Raw genomic sequence first — 22069 nt, forward strand, 5'->3', positions numbered from 1 at the left:
TAGACACAATATAAATTTTTGTAATAGTCCAAAACAAGTGGTGGGTAGGTACATTCACTTAAGTAACTTTTTGAAATAAATGTTGTTTTAGGAGTAGTTTTACCCCATATTCTTTTTAAGTATTGCCTCTGTAAGACTTCTGGATTTACACACCTGCAATTTGTTAAAGTGAAACTTCTTATTTCTACACAAGCTTTGTTTTTCTAATGTAATTTTGCACATATTTGCACTTAATTTATATTTTTGTCTGTCTGATTAGATCATTTTAAAAACATTTCATTATATGTTACACGGTGTCAGGGTCTGTGTTTTTTCCCCTTTTTTTTGTTTCTTGGTTTGTTTTCCTTAAGTTTAGTTTTTGTTTTATTACTGGTCTCTGAGCCGCTGTTCCTCGGACACCCACGAGGTGTCACCCATGTGCCACCCCTGGAAAGCGGCGGGGTTCAACCTGGGCGCACACCTGCAGCTCGTTTAGAGGGCGTGGACCCTGGATATAAGCAGCAGCGTCGCTCCTTCTCATCGCCTGAGTGTTTGCTTACCTTGGTACAGATCGTTCCAGAGAAAGGCCCTCTGTGATCTTCGCTGTTGCTAACTCTTTGTTGTCTCCCTCGTCAGATTATCCAGCCGTCTCCTCGTTGTTCCCAAGAGACCAGTTATCCCGAGTTTGTGTGAGTCTGTCTCCCCGCTGTGGATCATCTACCTCCTGTGTCTCTCCCCGACGCTACCGGTGTTACCGGTTAGACGCCACTCCTCGTGTGTTCGTCTTCCCCTCTTCGTGGATCCTTCTCCGGTGGATTCCCCTTCGGAGCGTTCCGGGTCAGGAGACCCACGTCCGAACCTCACCGGAGAAAAAGAATTACTAGAACCGGAACTTACGCCGCTTCTCCGGTCGTTGACCATCACTGTCCGCTCTCCAACGAGCTCCCACTCGCACTAACCCGAGCCGATCACCCCATCTTCCTCAAGTAAGCCCTCTCTGATTATTTCCGGACACCATCTCCTTGCAGTTTCTAACCTCGTGCCTCTCATCGGCAGTAAGACGACCTGGTCCTCCGCTCCAGTATTCTCCCCCCTCTCCATCCTTCTCCTGACTTCAATAAATCATTATTGTATTATTTTCGTCTCTTCTGGTCGTGTTCTTGCATGTGGGTTCGAAAGATTAATACCACCATGACACACGGTAATTGAGTAGCCTCTTTACCAACTACTTTTTTACTCTTACTAATTTCTTGCATTGTTGGGCCCTGTACCAACCTCTGTTCGAAATAGTCATTCTTAATTGCGAAGTAGAAGAAAACAACATATTTTTTCTATATTCTTTACACATACAAATCACATTTGAAAATCATTGTGCCTGTAGGTACACTATTACTAGAGATAGCGAGGTATTGCAAAGATTTGTAAAAGCATTTAGGCTAAAGTTAGAAACCACAAGAACTCCTGTGTAAAGTTCTCTACAAGCCATGTAGGGACAAACTTGCACTAAGCATCAACCTGAACACATAATTGCGCGCCATGTCGAAACATGGTGGTGGCAGCATCATGTTTTTCTTTGGCAGGGACAGAGCTGATGCGAAGATGGACAAACTCAAAAGGATCACCTTTTAGAGGTTCCAAATACTTGAGACCGATTAGATTCACCTTCCAGACATTTTAATGAGAACATGATTCTCTGTATGTCTGAATAAACTAAACTGGAAAATAACTGCAAAAAATAATTAGCAGATTCTTCTTTCCGCATAACAAAGCTTTGCTAATGTGCCATCATGTTTCTCATGTGATCAATGCTGCTGCTTTATTTTCCAGATCAGTCCTCTGTGGGACGTCACGGGCTGGGATGAAACATCTCCGAGGGGCACTTATGAGACAAATTGAATTGTATTTGTCTTCACATCCAATTAAACTGATGCACAATGAATCGCAGACACTGGTCCATTAAGCAGACTGGGAGGACAAAGTGTTTCTCTCTCTGAGCTTTTGGTCCGATGGGCTCGTTTGGCTTCTCCTTTGTTTTTTAAACACTGATAGATATTTTTTCATAAGTGCATGCAATAAATTCATATAAAGTATGATTTCCTTCTACACATGTTTTTTTTAAATTATTTTAACAGATGCTCTGCACCTTTTCTTGACAAGCTAAGCTTGAAGCACCTGTTGGGAAAATGTAAATTTCAAATGCACGAGAGCTGCAAATCCCATGTTGCTTTTTTTTTCTTCCTCTTCTTCCTAGAAATAATGGTCACTAAGCTGTGTTGCTATGTTACCAAACACTCAGAGTTTGAGTAGGTCTGCGGTGGCGCTGACTGGCTGTCTGAGAAGCCTGAAAACGCGCAGAGACGGTGACTGAGTGTCCAAGACAACAGCTGCAAACGCGGCGCATCCAGATTCGATTAGGAGGAGGGCTTCTGGGGAGGATGCAACAATATCTGACCAGCTTGTGTTTTTTTTGTTTGTTTGTTTTATCAGAGAAATTCTCATTTAAAAAAGGAAAAAAAAACTGTGTTGCAAGCTTAATTCCTATGAGAATCTCTTGTTTTTGTATCTGATAAGATTTCAGACATACATTAATTCCCCCCTGGCCTTTGAAAGGAAATTTAATCCCGTTTCATTTCCTCCACTCGTTTCCCACAAGACCACAAGTAAAGAGGTGGATAAAGTCGCTTTGAGCTTCCCTGCTGAACGTCTGCCTTTAGCTGGGACAACAAATCATCATGTTTCAGGCCGGAGACGTCCATGTTCAAACATGTACAGCGTTTAGAAGGGCTGAATCACCCGACAGTAGATGTAAATAGATGAAAAAGGCCTCTTTCTCATACCCCCGTTTCCTCCTCCTCTTCCTCCTCCCCCTTGTCTCGCTCCATATGTAGAAAGCAACAGGTCTTAATCCCGCCTGTGCACGGCCACGAGAAGCTGGTGGTTGGCCCTGAACTGTCGACTCTGAAAACTTTTATTTCATCCTCTGTACATAAAGAGACCTGTAAACTGGAGGACTGATGTTTCGGGTGGTGGCTGAGCACGCAAAGAGGCACCCTGGGGTGAGTGAGCCTCCTTTCCTCCCGGTTTGACTTTAATGTTCTTATGATGTGTGGTGATTTTTATTTTTTTTTTAAAGCTATTTTTCTCTTTCTAAATTTCATTGAGTAACACATGTTTTGAAAAATGCGAAAGGAAATTCAGCCACATGATGTTTATCACATGAGTTTAATTAAAATAATTAGCATTTTGCTTTTGGTTATAATCATTTTGGCTACAAAAGTAAAAGTGATTGTGATATAATTTTAATCTGTTTTTATTTTAGATACACATTTTTTTTTTTATTAGATTACCTTGTCCAAATCATAAGTAGGTCAACATTTAGGTAATTTCTACTGGCCTTTTCTGTTTATTGATTTTCAGAAAAAAATACTGTGAAATTTGATTTACCTTAGCATATTTGCAGTCAAATGTCACTCCCTACTGTCCTTATCCCTGTACTTAGCCAGCTTATGTAATCACTTGCAATGTCACTCATTCATTAATAGGTTAAAGCAGGAGAGATAAAGAGAAGTCTAATTCTGTCTCTTCTAATCTGGAGCTCTCATTCAGTCGGTTACATCGCTCCTGCAGCCGGTTTTAAAATCAAGGCAAAATTAGAGAGGATTAAGGCACCAGTCATACATAACACATGAAAAAACATATATTCAATCTCCTTAATTATCTGACAAAATCAGATCAGTTGCTGGTGTAAAAAAAAAAAAAAAACGCATGTGGGGGAAAAAACATGCGTTTCTTCCCCCACAGGGGAGGGGATTATTTCAGTCTTTTTTATCCATTTCCACGAGTGCTGACAGAGTGTTAACTTTTTTTCTCTGGTCTCCTTGAGAGAGAGGGAGAGAGAGAGAGAGAGAGAGAGAGAGGCAGGCTGCAGGGATGAAAACTTGAGCTACCAGAGCTCCTCAGCATCGTCTATCATCCCGGAAAACCGACAAGCACCGAGACAGAAACCGCAGAGAGTAAAATCCTTTTGAGACTCCATAAACCTGCCTCATCAACTTCAGACAGATGGAAGGAAAGAGACAAAGAGACAGGCGGTTAGAGTCCAAAAGCTTCAGTCAGGGAGACAAAAAAAGTCTGACAAATAAAAACATCAGCCAGACAAACACACAGATGGAAAGGGTGAAAGATAAGCAGAGCGATATCATTATGAGAGTGGTGCATTTCAAGAAATCTCTGTGTCACAAAGTGTCTGCAATTCAGAAAATTGCAGCATAAAAGTAGGCTGTCACCTATTTATAAATAAAGAGGAATGAAGACAATCTGAGTTAATAATATAAAGCACATAATAATCATCATTGGGTCGATCACCCAATTGATGATTTAAAAATAAAGTTAAAATGTGTATATTTCCGCCATTGTACACTGAAAAAAACCTTTGAAGTTTGACCTTTCGTCACCTTCACTCACCTTCACTCTCCTGCCCAACCTGCTGGAGTTCATTATTTTATTAAACTAAACTCCTGGTTTAACTTCCTCAACATAACTTTCCATCTGCGTTGAACTGTCTTACATTGTGAGGTCGTTAGCGGCTCTAATCCTCCTTCAGAATCCATCTGGATCACTTTGAGATCATGTTGGATTGACGTGAGTCAAGCTTTAACTTGTGGTCAGACTTCCTGCAGGGATTAACAAGCTACCTGACGGCTAGCTGGTGGTGTTTTCCATCCAATTTGTGGACATTTCTGTCTTTTTCTGTACATATTAACTAGAAGATTATTCCATTTCACCTTAAAGAGACCAACTAGAGCAGCTGTTTCCAAATCTTTTCAGATCCACAGACTTTGGAATCCAAGCTAATGTTAACTAGAGAAGACTATAAGACAATCAAAAATTAAAACCATGTTGTTGTTTTTTAAAATCTATTTCTAAATTGACAAATAAAAAAATGTAGATTGAAAAATGTAAAGATAAATATATAAATATAGTAAATAAATGTAGATTTTTGCTGGCTATTAAGTAGTAAGAGTGTTTAAATACAGTTAAAATCAAAATGTATACCTGATTTACAAAACACATTTGTTTTATAGCATGTCATTAATGTTGTTCATTAAATAAAGGACAGAATAATACATGTTGTTTGTATTCTATTGTGCTAACATTTGTCATCATTATTAATTATTAATAATATTTTCATTGTTATAATATTAACATGTATGTTAATATGTAAAACAATTTTTTTTTATATGAAATAGTAACGCTAATGGAAAAAAAAGAAATCTGATCATTTTTATCTCAACATTAATGATAAAATATAGTTGTGTTCTCAGTGTTCCCATTGCATTCTGGGTAGAAAACAGAGACGGCTTTTGGTGTTATTTAAAGACGTCAACCTGTCCCACTCAGGAGCTAACAAGAACAGCTGAAAATAAAAGTAATGAAAGCATTAAAATACTTTTTGAAAACATTATTTTCCACATTAAAATGCAGCACAGGCGAAGCAGAAAATTGTATGACAAAGAAGTTCTTGTTCTTTGGGATTGTTGTTTTCCCACAGACCGTCATTCAGAGTCTCACATAACCTCGTATCTCTGCGTCAGCTGGTTCACTGGGACGACAGGAGGCGACGGAGCAGAAGCGGGTCACTAATTAATCAGCAGAGCTGTGATTGGTCCAGATCACCTGTCTGACTGTTCCTGTTGTCGTCAAGGAGCAAACCGGCTGCGATTTTCTGATGAACCTGGAAGAGAATGACTGGAATCGACTTGTGAAAACTAAACTAGACTAAAACTAAAACTAGAAAACTAAACCTGGAACACTTAGGCTTCTTTGTATGTACATGTTTAGTTATTCGAGAAGCCAGTTCACACTCAGGCTTCTGTGGTGGGTTCAGATCCAGTGTGAATGTTTAACGATATGAGTCTTTTTTCAGGCTCATCTATATAGTAAATTTTTTATTTTATTTAAATGTTTAATAGCAAAGAAATAACTGTGGGTTTTATTCGTTTGTCTTCAGCTAATCCCCCAGTTCTTCTTTATCTGCCTGGGAATGGGTGGTGCGTCCTTATATCTTGTCCGGCTGGCCAGAGGACCACATGTCACGTAAGACTTTTTGAACTTTTGCAGCAGTGTTGCATAAAAAAAGAGAGAAAAAATCCCAGCTTGCAGTAATTAGGTACAATCCTGACTCGCACTCACACTTTGAAGTGACCAACACAAGGTTTGTTTAGTTGTGAAGTAGAAGGGAAATAACACGAGGTTTGGAAAGTTTTTCGCAGATAAAATAGTTTAGGCTTTGTCCGAATGATAAGAAATTTAAGTTTCTGCTTCAAGTTCTGATTTAGATTTAGGTTTGGGCTTTAACTAGGCCATTTTCAACTGTTCCATTAGCTCTGTCTGTCTATGATTGTTCTCCTTCTTCCTAACTTTCTCCCTGACCTCTCCTGCTGTGTTCCCTGATCTTTTTGATGCTATTTATTCACAAACGTTTGATGACAAATCTTGAAGCATTCATAGAATATTTCACTTTTATGATTTAAAAACACAATTAAATTACATACAGAAGAACCACTTAGCAATTGGATCCTAGCGGCATCCATGGTAATCGGTTGCTCCATATTTTATTTAAGGGGAATAAAAGAATAGAAAAGACATTTCATAGCAATGAATCACTTTGTGTTGGTCTGTTTCATTAAACCTAATGTACAGTAATACGTTAATGTTTGCGACTGTGGAGTTTAAAATAACAAAAACAAAAAAAAATAATCAAAAGTAATTTCAGGGTATGCCGTGTCTGCAACAGTCAAACTGACACCAATTCTGGTGTCTTTTCTGGAAATGTTTTCAGATTGCTTGCCTCTTTAATCGGTGATCAATATTTATGTTTTCTGAGTAAAATCTATTAATTTTCAACCAACTCGATCAGCTTCAGTGTCGTCCTGAAACGCTGCTCTGGTATTAGCTTCAAACCTTTTAAGAAATATCTTGACTCGTTGCTTGCTTTTGATGAATGCCTTTGTCCCACTTGGTCCAAGTCTTGCTGGATTTGCTTTTAGTAAGCAATTGGCTTAATGTCTGGTCTTAGCAGGTCTTGTAACATGTTTGCACAACACTGTTTTTCTTTATTTAGTTATTTTTATGGTTTCTTTAAAAGCAATGGCGGTAGAGATTTAAAGAGGATGAAACAATTCCTTGTTTTTTTCTGTATTTAGCTGGAACAAGACAGATAATCCTGAACCATGGAATAACCTCGACCCCACATACCAGTACAAGGTAATCCAGGTCACACACAAACATGAGCTACTGCTTATTCCACACAAGTTACAGGGTTATTATTTTTTGTTGCAGCAGCAGTTTTCTGTTTCATTTCATGTTTATGTTCTTCTTCTGCAGTTTGTGGCAATCACCACAGACTATAAAAACCTGAAGAAGGAGGGTCCTGATTTCTGAACCGTACAGCTCGGAGTCAAAACCGGAAGAGACAAAGATCAGGATCTGGACTCGGATTTCTTTCTCTCTTGGTCTTCTCCGACATCAGCACTGCAGGTTTTGGGTGAACCCAACTCTTAAATCCAGATGTTTGGTTTTAAATAGCAGCTGGTTGTCTGGTAAATGTGACAGCAAACTATTGAAACTGCTTACTGAAAGACGCAGCACACACAGACCTTCCGCCTGTGTTTGTCCCATTTTACATTAAGGCTTGTTTTTCATAGTCATGCTTGCTTCTAATTTTCATCACTGACAATTATCTCAAGGACATGGCCTTGTTTTGGAAATATTGTTTCTACTTTAATTTTCATCGCATGACATTGAAAACAAGCAAAAACAACAACAACAAAAAACCAACACATTAATCTGAGTACTTTGTAGGTTTCCAGATATTCATCCTAAATGTAAATAGCATGTAAAATATGCGAAGAAAAAAATGCACCAAAACAACCCTGCCTCATTTTTCCTCTTTATTATTATCCCAGCTTTTTGTAGAGCAGTGCCGTCCTGCCCTGCAGCAGCAGTCATTGTCAGCAGAGTGTCTGTACTTCATAACCGACTGTAAGTTCAGCTGTCACTTAATTTACCAGTGATTGCGTCACTTATGAAAGCATCGGGTGTTTTAACCACATTATATTCTTTCAATAAATGAACTGCAGATTGATGGCTGCCGAAGTGTTTATTTTGTCGTGAGCCGTTTCCACATGGTGGGCAGGTGATTTTTTTGTTGTGCGCCTGGATGGAAGTGAGAGAGATACGGATCATTTTCCACATGCTGCACTCAGAAGCTTTGATGGAGCCGAGCCGGCTGTCACTTTGCAGGTGAATGATGCTTATTCAGTGGAGTCACCTTCAGACTGTGTGTGTGTGGGTGTGTGTGTGTGTGTGTGAGAGGGAGACATGTGACAGCAGCCCAGTGTCTTTGATCAGTGACAGGATTTTAAACAGTCCACCCCTGTGTGGCATCCTAAGCGCAATACTGTAAACGTAACAGTATTGCGCAACACATATACATAATAACACAAGCACACATAATAATGATAATAATAAATCCTAATGAGGGCTCAGTGTTTGACGAAACTATCATCATTGGTACTTCCTGAAAAGTGGTAACTTAAATATAAGGAAACATGATTATACTAGAAAACATATAAATATATATAATTTTTTTAAAATCAAGTTCCAAATATCAGTTCTTTTGCTGCTTAATAGTCACATCCAAGGTCATTTCATCCTTTACTTTCAGGATTTTCATCTAGCATGGGTTGTGGATGTATGGTTGTGTCTCTTTCCCCTGAATATGATGGATTCAGGTTTCTTCTCCGGTGAATTGAAGGTTAAACACGACAAAGAACGCTAGAACTTAAAGCAACAGTATTATGTATTTTCCAGGCATATAGTGTCATCTTATAGCATGATCCAATATCTATGTTACATTGAGTTGTTATATAAAAAAAGTTGTATATATCAAAGATGACTTAAAAGAAATTTGACCTTGTAATTTAACACCTTGAAATTGGGCTTCTGTCTCTTTAAGAAGCTTCTGCTGGTCCTGACACTCAATATGCAGTTAACAACCTTTCTCGCACTGATAAGTAGTTCCTATGATGAACTCAGTTCCACCAGGTGTTTGCTAATTGCTGCTGCCGCTAGTCTTAAGGAGATGAATGGGGGAGGTACAGGGGAAGGATGGTCTGTGGGACGGGAGCTTGAGTGGCAACCAATGAGTGGTTGCCACGTGAGATTCAGGGATTTCTCAAACACGCATGACAAAAAAAACTCTCCAGATGTATTTTTGATGAGGGAATAACATTATCACATGACATAAAACTCAACTTTAGACTATGAACAACAGTAAAACCGCATCACATCACAACAAACACTGTGTCAGTAATAGCACGTTTAATACCTTGAATCGAGCAAACACATGGTTTCCCTGACTTTTTAAATGCATTCAAAATCTCACAAAGACGAGTTGTCAGGTCATGAGAAAAAATTCAGCAAGACGAGGCGGGTCATCATTTATTTGTGCTGTGAGGCTGCCTGTGCGACGGTCAGAGTGTTTGGAGGTTTTCTGACGACACAGCTGAGAACTCAACCCAACCTCGCCGACCCCGAGTTCAGCCATAAGTCTCTGGAGACAATACACATTCCTCTGGCAAAAATCTTCAGCTGGAAAAAAATATATATACTGGAGAACAAACAAAGAAGCAAGTTGAAGACGTCCGACTCAGAACAAAAGTCTTTTCTGTCTCTTGCTGAACGAGTGTTCAAATATTCAACATCAGAAGTTCATGTTCTCAGCTGGATTTGTGCCACTTTGTCAAACTCTTTGTGTGTGAAATAAAATTCTTAATTTTATCAAAAGGGGGATAAAATTAGAGCATGTTATGTGTCAGAGAGAATAAAGATCTGAGGATCAGTGGAAACTTTTGAAAGTTTAGGACTCCCATCTTCTCATTTTTACAACAGTCTGTTTAATCTACAAATGATTGATAGCATTATGAGTAGAACATAAAATAAGCATCAATGTTCTTTGTCACAGAAAGTCTTGGACTGTTTCTGTTCATAGCGAAGCATTTGACCTCATATTTTTTATTCAAAATTTTCCAAATTGGGACATTTATGAAGTCTGAATGTTGGCACTTCTTGATGAACCAGAAAAGTCACAAACTAAAACATAAAGGTATTTTGAACAAACACACAAAAAAATTAAAAATGGTTTCTTTCATCTTGAGAAGTTTGTTCAGCAACTGTCTGACACCATCACTCCTTTGCCCAGAGGCTCTTTAGAGTTTGTGTTTGTTCAAATAACAGATTTCTGCTTCCCAAAAGGCTGTGAGTGAGGATCAGGTGAAGTCTGACTGCAGTAAGGTTGCATTTTTGTTCCTGCTCTTTAAAATTGACTTTGTTGTGTGACTTTGGTCTCCTTTGTGCTTAAAGACTCAGACATAGTTTGATACAATAACACATTCAGCTCCTTGGTTTTCATTGTTCTCCTTGCTGCAAAGCAATCCCACAGCATGATGCAACCTCCACCGTTTTTAACTATGGATGGGACAGCTAGAGTAACATGTTGTCATAGTTACCAATAGATTCTGGTTTTAATTACACCATCATATCCTCCCACAGTTATGACAAAGGAATCTGAGATTTGGGGAAATTGAATTTTAGCCTCTAGGCTTGTTTTTTAATTTTTTTTTTTTTTAGCTTTTTTCATTTTTGATACATCCACAACTTGTGATTAAAACAAAGCAACTCTAAATACCCTTCATTATTATTACTTTCTTTATTACTTTATCTGGCAAAATGTTTTGTTTGTATATATATTTATGTCTAAATATGTTGTAAAATCCATATTGAAAATTTGTGGTGGACACTTCCTTTGATTTGAAAAAGACACACTGAACAAAACGGACATATACAAGGTAGATAAAAAGGTTAATAAAAACTTTCTGAATCTGTGACTCCAACCTTTCTGACACATTTCTCATCCTGTTCAGAAATCACCTTTTTTTAAAATTTTTTTTTTACTATATTCTCTGAACACCAGGAGGAAATGACGGCAGGAAATGCCAGCTGTTACATTCAGATCATTGTTTATAAGCCACAGAAGCCCCTCCCTTCTTAAATTACAAACTATTATCCTCGTATCTAACCCAGAAATCCACATTTACCCTTGTTTATTTTCTTTTCGCAATTACACATAATTTCCTTCAGACGTCGCTTAGTAACAATTAAGCCTGGAATTACTATGTTACTCACAAAATCAAGCCAGACGAAAACAAATAACACAAAATGTTGACACAACCTACTGTCTAGAAAGACAGAAGCTAGCTCCTTCAAGCTGTTTCTATTGAATCCAATACAACAAAATGTAATATAAAAGCATTCATTTCTTATTTAATTTGGTCGTCAGAATATCTTAAGAAAATACGTCAAAAAGCAGCATTGTGCAAACTTGATTTCTTGCTTTATTTATGTCTGACTGATAAACAATTATACTGAAATGTTTTTCTTCACAGCTGTACATCAATATTCAATGCATCGTTTTGTACACCAGTCATTATTTACCACGGCCTCAGATGAAACTCTGTCATTAAAAAGATTGTGTTTACATTTTCAGCAGAAAACTGACCCAACAGTGCAGCGTGATCCAAATATAATGGTGACATTTGCACCTTACAGTTCCACAGGAAGTTGACAGAAGGTGATGTCGCTGGAGAGAAGCCCGCTTCCTCTTTTAGTGATCTGTGAATCCTGGCATGGGGAAGGGTCTGGCAAATAGCTCCACCCGATGGCGGAGCTCTGCAATGAGCTTTACTGTGTCAGGGTCCTTCAGCAGGAAAGACTTAAAGCTGGCCAAGTTTCCTGATGGGAGGAAAAAGGAAATGTGTAAAAAAAAAGTGCCAAAAAAAAATGTTACAATACTCTACAATATGTCAACAAGTTGGTCTTCTTAGTCTTCTTCAGTTCAAGATGAAGTGAAAAACATTTTAGGAATTGAGTTCAAAAAGTAAATCCCATGATTCACGACACATGATTGTTTGTTTCATTTACAAAACATTTAGTCTCTTGCCCAGTTAATTATCCCAGCAAAACCGCCTCACCAGTTTTCTGCTTCACACTCAGAGCGATCTGAATCCCTTCATCTATGAAATCCACAACCTTCTCAAAGTCTCCCTCCTTAAACTGTCGAGAAGTCAGAGCTGGAGCTCCTTCAGCAAAAAAAAATATTAAGATGGTTATAAAAGTGATGAAAAACAAACTAAACGACATAAAATAACCCAGTAAGCTTTAGAATAAATGTGCACAGACTATACTAAACAGGAGACGCGTTTTCTACACCCTCGATATTAAAACGAATAATGATGAGTTTGTTTACCGAGTCTGAGTCCTCCTGGAGTGAGGGCGCTCCTGTCCCCCGGACAGGTGTTTTTGTTGGCTGTGATGGACACCAGCTCTAGGACCCTTTCTGCTCGGGCTCCGTCTATCCCGTGAGGTCGAAGGTCAACCAATACCAGGTGGTTGTCGGTTCCGCCTAAGAGGAGGAAGATGAGAATGAAGCAGGGTAAGTTCAAGTTCAAGCTTCATTAAGTCGATTTTCACAAAACACGTCTGACTGGATGAAATGAGCTGATTCTTCTCACTGCATCCAAACCGTTTTTTTGCTGATGCTGAAAAACATCAACTCTGACTTTTCTTTTCAGTGACATTTCTTAAGCACTCAACAGGAAAGTGAAAGCTGACTTTAAAAAGTCAGAAAAACCAAAAAAAAAAAGCAAATTAATGGGCTTTTTAATGACAAAAGGAGGCGAGTGCATGAAGTACCTACGAAGTCATGCTATGAGAGGCATGGAAGCAGCCAGTTTCATGTGTCTTTTAAACGTCTGTTGATGTGCATGAGGGATTCACCTGACACCAGGGTGTAGCCTTTCTGCAGCAGAGCGCCGGCCATGGCTTTGGCATTCAGAAGGACCTGAGCGACGTACTGTTTGAACATGGGACTGGAAGCCTGCGGAGACGTGAAATTATGCTGCGTGAAAAAAGGAGAACTCTGCACTTTCATGTTTTATTCATGAGCTGCTGAAATTCTGCCGGTTCTTAGATTTGTTTTCCCTCCAAGGATTTTTCTCTGTTATTATTACGTTTATTACTGGACACAACTGAATATCGGCGACTAAAACAACCGTCTGGACCTGTCTGAGGGCCACAGCCACCCCGGCTATGGCGTGGTTGTGCGGTCCTCCTTGAAGTGACGGGAACACTGCAAAGTTCACCCTGTCCTGGAGGTCATAGGGCGTCTCCCGACCTTTGGCGTCCACCGACCGCACGCCTTTCCGAAAGAAGATCATACCAGCCCTGCAGAGCGGAGACAGGAACCCGTCCGAGTGTTCGCCTTGATCCGTCATAAAGCTGATTTAAATGGACATTTGGTACCTCGCTCCTCTCAGGGACTTGTGGGTAGTGGTTGTGACCAGGTCAGCGTATTTAAAGGGAGAAGGAACGGCGCCAGCCGCCACCAGGCCGCTGATATGAGCCATGTCAGCCAGCAGGTAGGCGTTCAGCTCCTCACACAGCTGAAACGAACAACACAGACCGTAACGAAACGTTTCTCAAAAACCTGATGAGTTACCACAAAGATTTCAGTTGGAAAACACACAGTTAGGTCGGACCTTCTTCATGCGAGCGTAGTCGATAAGGCGAGCGTAGGCGCTGGTTCCAGCGATGATGAGCTTGGGTCTGAAGAGGCGGGCTGTCTTCTCCAGCTGGTCATAATCAATCAGACCCGTTTGAGGCTGAGATTGTAACACGACACTTTGTTACTAGAAATCCTCCACAGATTTACTGTCTGAAGTCTACCAAGCGCTCACATTCAGCTTGTAAGGCATGGATTCGAAGTAGATGGACGTGGCAGAGATTCTCTTGCTGTCGGTCATGTAGCCGTGGGTCAAGCTGAAATACAGCAGGATAAGATTACAGCACAGACTGCAGCCGTAAACGTTTTCTCACCAGTCTGAATCTTAATCCTCAGAATAATACATGTTATAAACATGTTATTTCAGTTTATGGAAAGCCTCTTTTTCAGATGTTGCTTTGGGATTAGTATATCTGTTTTATAGAAAGCTACAAGAACGCCCAACTGCAATTCACCGCCAGGAGAAACATTAAACACGGTGCTTAAATCAGATAGAGCCAAAATTAAAGCTATATGGCCTACGATAAAACGCTACAAAAACAGATGTTGCACGTCACCCTGAAAACCCCACACCGATAATGAAACATGGTGGTGGCAGCATCATGCTTTTGTCAGCAGGGACAGGGAAGCTGATCAGAGTTGACAGCGACGTGAAAGGAGATAAATCCTAAAAGAAAATCTGATAGAAGCTAAAAAGCTTTACACTGCAGAGGAGGTTCAGAGATACAACAACCCCACAGCCGGAGCTCCAACAAAATGGCTTAGATCAACACATACAATTTAGTTAAAATGGCTTAGTCAAAGTCTAAATCAGAATCCAAATGAAAACATTCAGTTAGAAAAATATCAGACATTCTCCAAAATGCTCTCAGTGGAAGCTGGTTCTGCAAGGTGTGGATTTAGGAGTGCTGAATAATAATCGATCTTTTATGATTCGTTTTCGTGAAAAAAATGCAACTGAGTATTATTATCTGTCAAGCTCACAGTTTTACACTGTTCTGTCTTGGTCTATCACATGCAGTGGTGGAGAAAGTACTCAAAAAATTTACTTAAGTAAAAGTACAAATACACAGACAAAAATGTACTCAAGTAAAAGTCAAAGTACCACATTAACATTTTACTTAAGTAAAAGTAAAAAAGTACTGGTTTTTAAAAATACTTAAGTATTAAAAGTAAAAGTACTTGCTAATGCATTGCCTAATCACTAATATCATTAAGTGTACCGATCATATGATCATATGCCACAGATAAAACATGTTTTTATTGAGTTTACTCTGTAACATAGTTTAGACTTAGATATGTGATTCTATGCATCATAATTTCAGGGATGGAAACATTTTGTCTCCTGTCCTAACATAACATGAACTTCACTTTTTTTGCCACACATTTATTTTGAAAGAAATCCAACTGGCAGAGGAGGACATGGAACCAAGGAGCCACATAGCAGAGTTGTAGTCTAGACCACTGAACCCAAGACCAAATCAAAACCAGCACCCCATGCTACATGACAATAAAATTAAGTGCACCTATCAAAACTGCTTCTCAAATTGATCTGAAAGATTCACTTTCCCACCTAGATATTAAATACTTAGAGCTGAAATAAATTTAACCAGTATCAATTCAAACTCTTCTTCATTCTGTTTTGCTTTCATCTCTGTGCCACAATCCACAGAGGTCTCCTGCCATCCCTAAAAAAAAAATAACGCCCTGTGCGGTTGCCCATATTGCCAATGTCAGAAATAATAATTGTCTGCACCATTAAACATAGCAATTAACAACGCTCAACTATGAACACTGTCCAAGGCCCAATAAGCAATAAGTAACCAAGCAAGAGGAGCACCGTGACTGTTCTCATCCTCCCTCATGCTGCAACGTCTGCCACCATGACAGGTGACGAAAACAAAGAGCAATGAGCATGCTCTGCGTTCCTACGTTCTTGTTTTATTTATTCACCAATTAAATATAAAAATATTTTAATGAAATAAAATAGCTACTGCAGTCTACGCAGAGCATTACAAGAACAAAGAACGGCTCTCAGTGAGGCTTCAGCACTATAGGACTTAGTCAAGATCCGTCCAGAAGAATCGGATCGTCCATGAATGTCATATTACAATATTGCACTTTGGTCACAGCGTTGTCCCATACCTGCGACATGCCAGTCATTGCAGATGCAACATGTGTCTCAGTCAATACAGCTAGCTTTGCTAGCATCACGTCCACGGAGCTTACCTTTCTTTAAGATTTCCTTCCAAGTGACGTTAAAAATTGGACGAAGACCCCACCGTCTGTGAAAGCGAAGCGCTGCTGATTTTACATGTCGCCATATCTTATTATTTATGCAGCGCTTCCGTACTATTATATTACTGACGCTCAGAGGAAACTACTGCGCATGTCTTGGAGCTCCGCGTGCGAGTAAAGGTGGAGCCGATGGGTGACAACAGACACTAAGTCACGTTATTGCTCGGATTTTACGGCGCCACCTTAAGTCCCTGAACTTCACATTTTAACGGAAGAAAAGAGCAACGCGACTTGGATGTAACGAGTAACGCGACACTTTTGTAGAAATGTAGTGAAGTAGAAAGTACAGATACTTACTGTAAAATGTAGTGGAGTAAAAGTAGAAAGTATCAATTATTAAATCTACTTAAGTAAAGTACAGATACACGAAAAATGTACTTAAGTACAGTAACGACGTACTTGTACTTCGTTACTTCCCACCACTGATCACATGAAATCCTAATAAAATGGACTAAGCCTTTGTGAGATGAACTAAGCAGAAAGAAAAAAAGAACTGATCTATGAAGTGAGATAATCCGTCTATTAAAACAAGAATATTCTATAGTAGGCCCATTATGAGCTCCCACCAAAGATCTTCAAGCAGCCACTTGACCCCAGGTGGGGGTAACTAAATGTAAAACAGGTATTTATGTTATTATAGGTGGGCAGTTTTCACCAGAATCTTCCACTGAACTTCAAAAAGTGGCCATTATATCACAATATTTTAAGTTGATGCTTTCTTTACAACTAAGTGCATGAAAAATATACTTCTAGTACACTTACAGAAAAGTTTATTAATGTATATGCTACCAAATACATTAAACTGACTATATTTAATGTAATAGCAGAAATCTATCACTGTGCATTAATAGCAAATATATAGAACATTATACAGGACTGTCTCTTCTGTCTTTCTGTTCTACAACGCCCGGCCAGCCGTGGCGTTAACTTTACATGGAGCACCTTCATTTTCTTGTGTGAGTGTCTGTGAAATTAAAATGAGCCCATTTCAAAGAGAGTGTCGCCGTGTGACAGCTCCATATGAGACCAAAAACTTTAATCCCACTCAACCTCTTCTTGACGTTAAGTCCAAAAACAACATTCACTTTCTTGTAGGAAATAACCGCTGGGCCAAGTGACGCTCTTTTGTGAAACTAATAACTCAAATGTGGGAACTAATAATTGCGGAATCTGTCAGAGTGGTGAGAGGGTCTGAAGCATGAAATGAAAAAAACTGAGATATTTGAATAAATAGCTGTAAAATGTGTTTTAATGTGAGATTAGCATGCCTCAGGGATTCATTTGGGAGTTTTTACATGATTTCACATCTTCTAAACAGGTAAATATTTGTGTAATGACATTGTTTTAGCACATAAAATATTGATGTTGCAGATTCATTTCTGTCAAATTATTTAAATAAAACCTGTTTCTTCTCAACAGGATTTTAACGTGACAGTAGGATTGCAGTCGTTGTTGCTTTTTCACAAGTAACCAAATCTCCCTTTAGTGGAATATTGTTATGATCCAGCAGCGTATTTACTCACTGTCCACCGTCCGGCAGGTCCAGGCCCATCATTCGGTCATGAGGCTTCAGCACAGAGGTGTAGGCTGCAAAGTTGGCTGGGGACCCCGAGTAGGGCTGGACGTTGACGCCCCACAGGTTTGGATCCAGACGGAAGGCGGCGAGCGCTCGTCTCTGGCACAGCAGCTCAATCTGGTCAACAATCTCTGCGCCGCCGTAGTACCTGAAAGAGACACACATTCACATGCACAATATTCAATCATAAGACACAATCTAAGTAATATCAGATGATTCCCCAGTGTAGTGAGTGATAGTTTATGTATTGCCATAAAGTGACAATTTACATTTAGATTTAATAATTTTCACATCAGTCATGTAGATGATGCCAAGTGTAGCATTTTTAATGTCACAGAAATACATGACAGGAAAGGAAGTGTTGCTTTGAATGCACACAGAAGTTCAATAATGTCACACCTAAAGGTTGGCATAATGTGTACCTGCTCTATTTACAGTTGAATAAGAATATTGGATATGAAATGTCTAAATGAAATAATTATATCAGCTATAGTCGATAGCGCATCCTCTACAAAGCAAAGTGTCAAATTCTGGGTCAAACAGGAACATTCCTTTTGTCTACGCTTTAGAAAACGATCACTTGACTGAATGAAGATGCTTTAGAGTCTGTGCAACATCAATTGAACAACATAGTGTTCACTAAAGTCAAAAAATGAACTTCTTTGTGTTAATGTAGTTCTCTCTGTCTATTGTAAAACTTTAGACCCACCTCTCTGAAGTCGCAAACAAACATCATGTTTGTTTAAGGTACTTGTGAAAACTTTGTTTTCTTGGTAAAATCTTCCATTGGTAATTAATAAATTTGCAGTTGTTACAAAGGGAACGCCCTCCTGGACATTTACTTTACATTTGATAATGATTAGATTTGAGGGTTTTTTTTATTTGTTAAATTGGGGATTAACTATTTCATGTGAACATATGTGTTTATCCTTTGAGTTTTCTGGGAAGAATCCAACTCTGTCCTATCGCATCCGTTTTAAGTAGCAAACGTACAAAGTTTATTGTTGGAAGACAAACCTGAGAAAACCCAAACACGTGGTTGGAAACCTGCACGGTACAGTGTGCCGCATTGCACGGTGTTGCAGTGCACTGTGTTGTTCCTGGTAGCAGCGCTGCATGATATTACACCATACAGTTGTCAGTGAGATGGTGTGGTGTCACAAACCGTATTGCCTTCTCCACAGACGATTGCATTACGTCACTGCTGTATAATTCAACAGCATCTTGGACCGGTGAAGGTCTGTCAGGTACTCAGAATAATGACTCTATTCCACTCTCAAACTTCATCCTAATAAAACGCCTCCCCCAACCCCCAAAATCTCAACCTGACAAAATGACGTGTACGTATGTTTCTAGATGATGATTGTGACATATTATAATTGAGTTGTGTTTTGGTGCTTACCGTTGCCCAGGGTATCCCTCGGAGTATTTATTGTTCAGACAGGAACCTTGTGCCTCCAGGGCTGCACGGCTGCAGAAATTCTGACAGGACAAGGAAGCATAGTGTCGGCATCTGCACATATGCCTTAAGAAAAAAAAAAAAAATTCTGAACAGACTATCCAAATATAGCTTTATTTACCCAGAGAAGGCTTTACTGCCAGAGACTGTAGCCACTATATAAATTTAGCTCGCCTTTGTGCTTTTGGATTGACTTTCCTTTCACATGCAAGCTAAAATAATCACAAAAAAATACAATAAAAGAATACAATGACTTTCTATGTTGCAAAATATAATGGATGATAGAATCTTACTTTGTGAATTTTTTTGTGCGCCTCCCATAAATGGCTGTCTGAAGCTTTTTTTATATAGAAGAGGAGAGAAAGCTGCAGAAACGGAACTGAATGCAAATGAATTTTCCTCCTTCTGTCAGTTTTTTCTCTTCTCAAACTCTCACTCTGGCTTTTTTTTTACCTCTTCCTCTTCCTCTCCCTCATCCTCACCTCCTCCTCCTCCCCTCGTCCTCCTCTGTAAGTCTTATTATACTAAACCTGTCACTGTTCAGGGATCCCTCAATCATCCCAGTGAGGTTTAAAACAAGCTCCCTGTCTGACACAGAACTCTGTGACATTTTTGAAACACTATCCTGACACACAAAAATACACACTCAAACTTGACTTTCCTTCCTCCTCTTCCTCTTCTTCTCCTTTCAAAATGTGGAGATCAGTAAAGAACACGCATGGGAAAGCTAATGGGATAATATGGCATTGTTCTAAAAACACAGGGAGATCTGCTCTGGGACTCATCCTGCACTGGTGAACGACTGACATCACTCGCTCATTAAGATGAAAATCTTTTCACTGACAGGGGACAGTCAAATTCAAGATGAGGAAAATTATTGGAGTTGTATTTAGTAGTGTTTAAAATTGATATTAAACATCCATATGTTCAATTTTGTTACAAAAAAACAATCTAAAAATGTCACAAGGTGTCTGTTCAAGAAAGTGGTCAGTTTTATTTGCTGGAAGAGAAGAAAAAAAATGAATCGAACTGAAAGGAGAAAAACTGTTTGCTGATTTTCTAAATGTTGTTCTGTGTAGAGTTCACCTGTCAAAACCAGTTGCTTCTCCAGCACAGCTTTCACACACATACGCACGCGCGCGCACACACACACACGCACACACACACAGTGTGATTCCAAGCAAAGAGCAAATATTTAAACAGTTCTGCAACAGACTGACGTCCATCACGTTTTACGTAAAAAACATTTTTGATAGTGAATGAGTTCTTGTCGTTTTTCTGATGTTAGCCATTGTGAACTCCAGATTCATAACTTCTGAAGATCTATATGATTTTCTGTCATTTTGCTTTTGTTTTGTTTGTCTAAATCATGACATTTCTCTTAATTTTGCTTTTATAACCCCACCAAAACTGTTTTCTGTCATCTTGTGTCTGGCCCGAGAGTACTGTGTGTTACTATTCTATTATGTAGCATTTATCTGTATTTGAAAGGAATCTACGACAATAAGGCAACATGAAACTGTGCGCATAACTGTGAAGCTGAGGGAAAAGGCTACTTCAAATGCACATTTAAGTGCATTCAGAATTCATGTGTAAAATTCGATTGTAGTATAAATTGTTATTGAACCAAGGCCTTTTTAAATCTATTATCCTGAAATTAGAACAAAAAAACATTTTGATGTTAGACATCAAAATAAAAGCATTTTTCCTCCTCCCACATCATTATGCACTACTTTCTGAGTTAATTACGTAAAAACCCACTAAAATACAATAAAGCGTATGTTTTCTTTGTGGTCAAAGAAAACCCACAAAGAAAACACTGAAAAACTGTGAGTATGAAATATTTTGCAACACTAGATGCACTCCTAGAGTGCAGAGAGCTCCTCCCTTCTCTCTGCACTCTCACCTCTGACGCGATGAGCTCCAGTCCCCGACACTGCCTGTCCTTCTCCTGCTGCAGGAGACTCCACATCTCTGGGTCGTCTTGGGCCAAACTTTCCTGCCCCGTCCATCCGCCGCCGTGTGTCAGCCTGCATGGCTCTGAGGCGACCTGCCCCTCTCTCCCCAAACAACCCGAGACTCTGAGGAAGAGCGGCTTCGGCGTGACACAAGGGAAAAAGAACAAAATTAACATTGCCACTCACTAAGAAAACATGTACTTCTTAAATAATGAACGTTAAATGTTACTAAGACCTTGGGTGGTATTCAGCAGAAAGTCACAACAATCCTTTGTGTTTTGTGCTGCTAAAACTGAGGGGTTTTTTGGTTTTTTTTTTATAGAAGCGACTTTGGCATCTTTTGAAATGCTTGTGAAGGCTGAGCTTGGGTGAGAAATGCTTTCATCACTTGAAATTATGATACTCTGCAGGAAGGGTTTGAAAGAATGACTTAGAATAATGTGTCTTTTGATGTTCTGAGCAAAGCCATTAAGTGAAAAGCTGTGCAAAAACAAATGTGCTATTCAAGCAGGGCAGCTTTGGAAAACCTTGGACTGGAAAAGTCTACGTAGACTGACCACCAGGGTCTTGTTTGTTTAAGCAGGTATGCATACATGACACTTTTGGAACCAGGAGCTACTTCTCCCTTATAGGTGGTTCAGTGTTAAAGCAGAAATGCGCACCAAAACAGGATTCTTATATCTATCTATTTGTTTGGCATACGATTGACAAAATAAAACAGACTTTGCTGCTTTTTGACACTTTGTATGACAGACAATGAAGTCGTGCATGTTGCATGCAGACAGCTCTGGCAGGGTTGAGATGAACTACAATGGCATGCTGACCTAGTTTGCAACATTTAAGTTATTTTGTAACAACCTCTCCGATGTGCAGAGGGGAAAATAAGTCCTTTAGACAACATGCAACTGCATTGTCGTGCAATGAATCATCAGACGAAATTACTCACCCTCCGTGTCTGCCGCAGCGACAGAGAGAGCATGTTTGTGACAGCAGAGGTCCGGGGAAAACTGGAAACTTTCAAGGTGCAAAGGGTGAACGCACAGTCATTCTGGACCGACGGCAGGTACATGCGTAGTCTGTGTCACTGATAACATGATAAGGTGCTTCTTAACGCGAAC

The 22069-nt window shown here is 39.4% G+C and overlaps 2 protein-coding genes and 2 long non-coding RNA genes across 4 annotated transcripts; 3 read left to right on the forward strand and 1 right to left on the reverse strand.

The window, feature by feature from the left end:
• Positions 1–852: 852 nt before the first annotated feature.
• Positions 853–1115, forward strand: LOC103468042 (uncharacterized). Its single transcript, XR_014088159.1, has 2 exons — positions 853–965; positions 1036–1115. It is a non-coding gene; the product is annotated as an uncharacterized LOC103468042 (long non-coding RNA).
• Positions 1116–2714: 1599 nt separating this feature from the next.
• Positions 2715–8125, forward strand: ndufa4l2a (NDUFA4 mitochondrial complex associated like 2a). The gene is made up of 4 exons (XM_008414878.3): positions 2715–3035; positions 5990–6075; positions 7185–7245; positions 7366–8125. The coding sequence occupies exons 1-4, from the start codon at positions 2994–2996 to the stop codon at positions 7420–7422; spliced, it is 246 nt and encodes an 81-aa protein (XP_008413100.1). The 5' UTR covers positions 2715–2993; the 3' UTR covers positions 7423–8125.
• Positions 8126–9348: 1223 nt separating this feature from the next.
• LOC103468040 (serine hydroxymethyltransferase, mitochondrial-like) lies at positions 9349–22020 on the reverse strand. Its single transcript, XM_008414876.3, has 12 exons — positions 21898–22020; positions 20900–21088; positions 18937–19016; positions 17482–17682; positions 13836–13917; positions 13638–13760; positions 13402–13541; positions 13161–13323; positions 12877–12976; positions 12347–12502; positions 12072–12179; positions 9349–11832 (listed from the first exon to the last, which is right to left on the reverse strand). Exons 1-12 carry the CDS (start codon positions 22018–22020, stop codon positions 11705–11707), a joined length of 1593 nt encoding a protein of 530 aa, XP_008413098.2. The 3' UTR covers positions 9349–11704.
• LOC145552203 (uncharacterized) lies at positions 13403–18352 on the forward strand. Its single transcript, XR_014088160.1, has 2 exons — positions 13403–13517; positions 17499–18352. It is a non-coding gene; the product is annotated as an uncharacterized LOC145552203 (long non-coding RNA).
• Positions 22021–22069: the final 49 nt, after the last annotated feature.

This window comes from Poecilia reticulata, chromosome 7 (assembly GCF_904066995.2).
Source record: "Poecilia reticulata chromosome 7, P_reticulata-male-v2, whole genome shotgun sequence".
NCBI classification, from domain to species: domain Eukaryota; kingdom Metazoa; phylum Chordata; class Actinopteri; order Cyprinodontiformes; family Poeciliidae; genus Poecilia; species Poecilia reticulata.

Excerpts from the sequence above, each read along its gene's own strand:
- ndufa4l2a (XM_008414878.3), top strand. The coding sequence starts at position 2,994 with ATGTTTCGGGTGGTGGCTGAGCACGCAAAGAGGCACCCTGGG. Across the intron at positions 3,036-5,989 it reads ACGCAAAGAGGCACCCTGGG|CTAATCCCCCAGTTCTTCTT; the intron begins GTGAGTGAGCCT and ends GTTTGTCTTCAG. Across the intron at positions 6,076-7,184 it reads GCCAGAGGACCACATGTCAC|CTGGAACAAGACAGATAATC; the intron begins GTAAGACTTTTT and ends TTCTGTATTTAG.
- LOC103468040 (XM_008414876.3), bottom strand. The coding sequence starts at position 22,020 with ATGTACCTGCCGTCGGTCCAGAATGACTGTGCGTTCACCCTTTGCACC. Across the intron at positions 19,017-20,899 it reads TGGAGCTCATCGCGTCAGAG|AATTTCTGCAGCCGTGCAGC; the intron begins GTGAGAGTGCAG and ends TTGTCCTGTCAG. Across the intron at positions 13,324-13,401 it reads AAGTCCCTGAGAGGAGCGAG|GGCTGGTATGATCTTCTTTC; the intron begins GTACCAAATGTC and ends TCCGCTCTGCAG.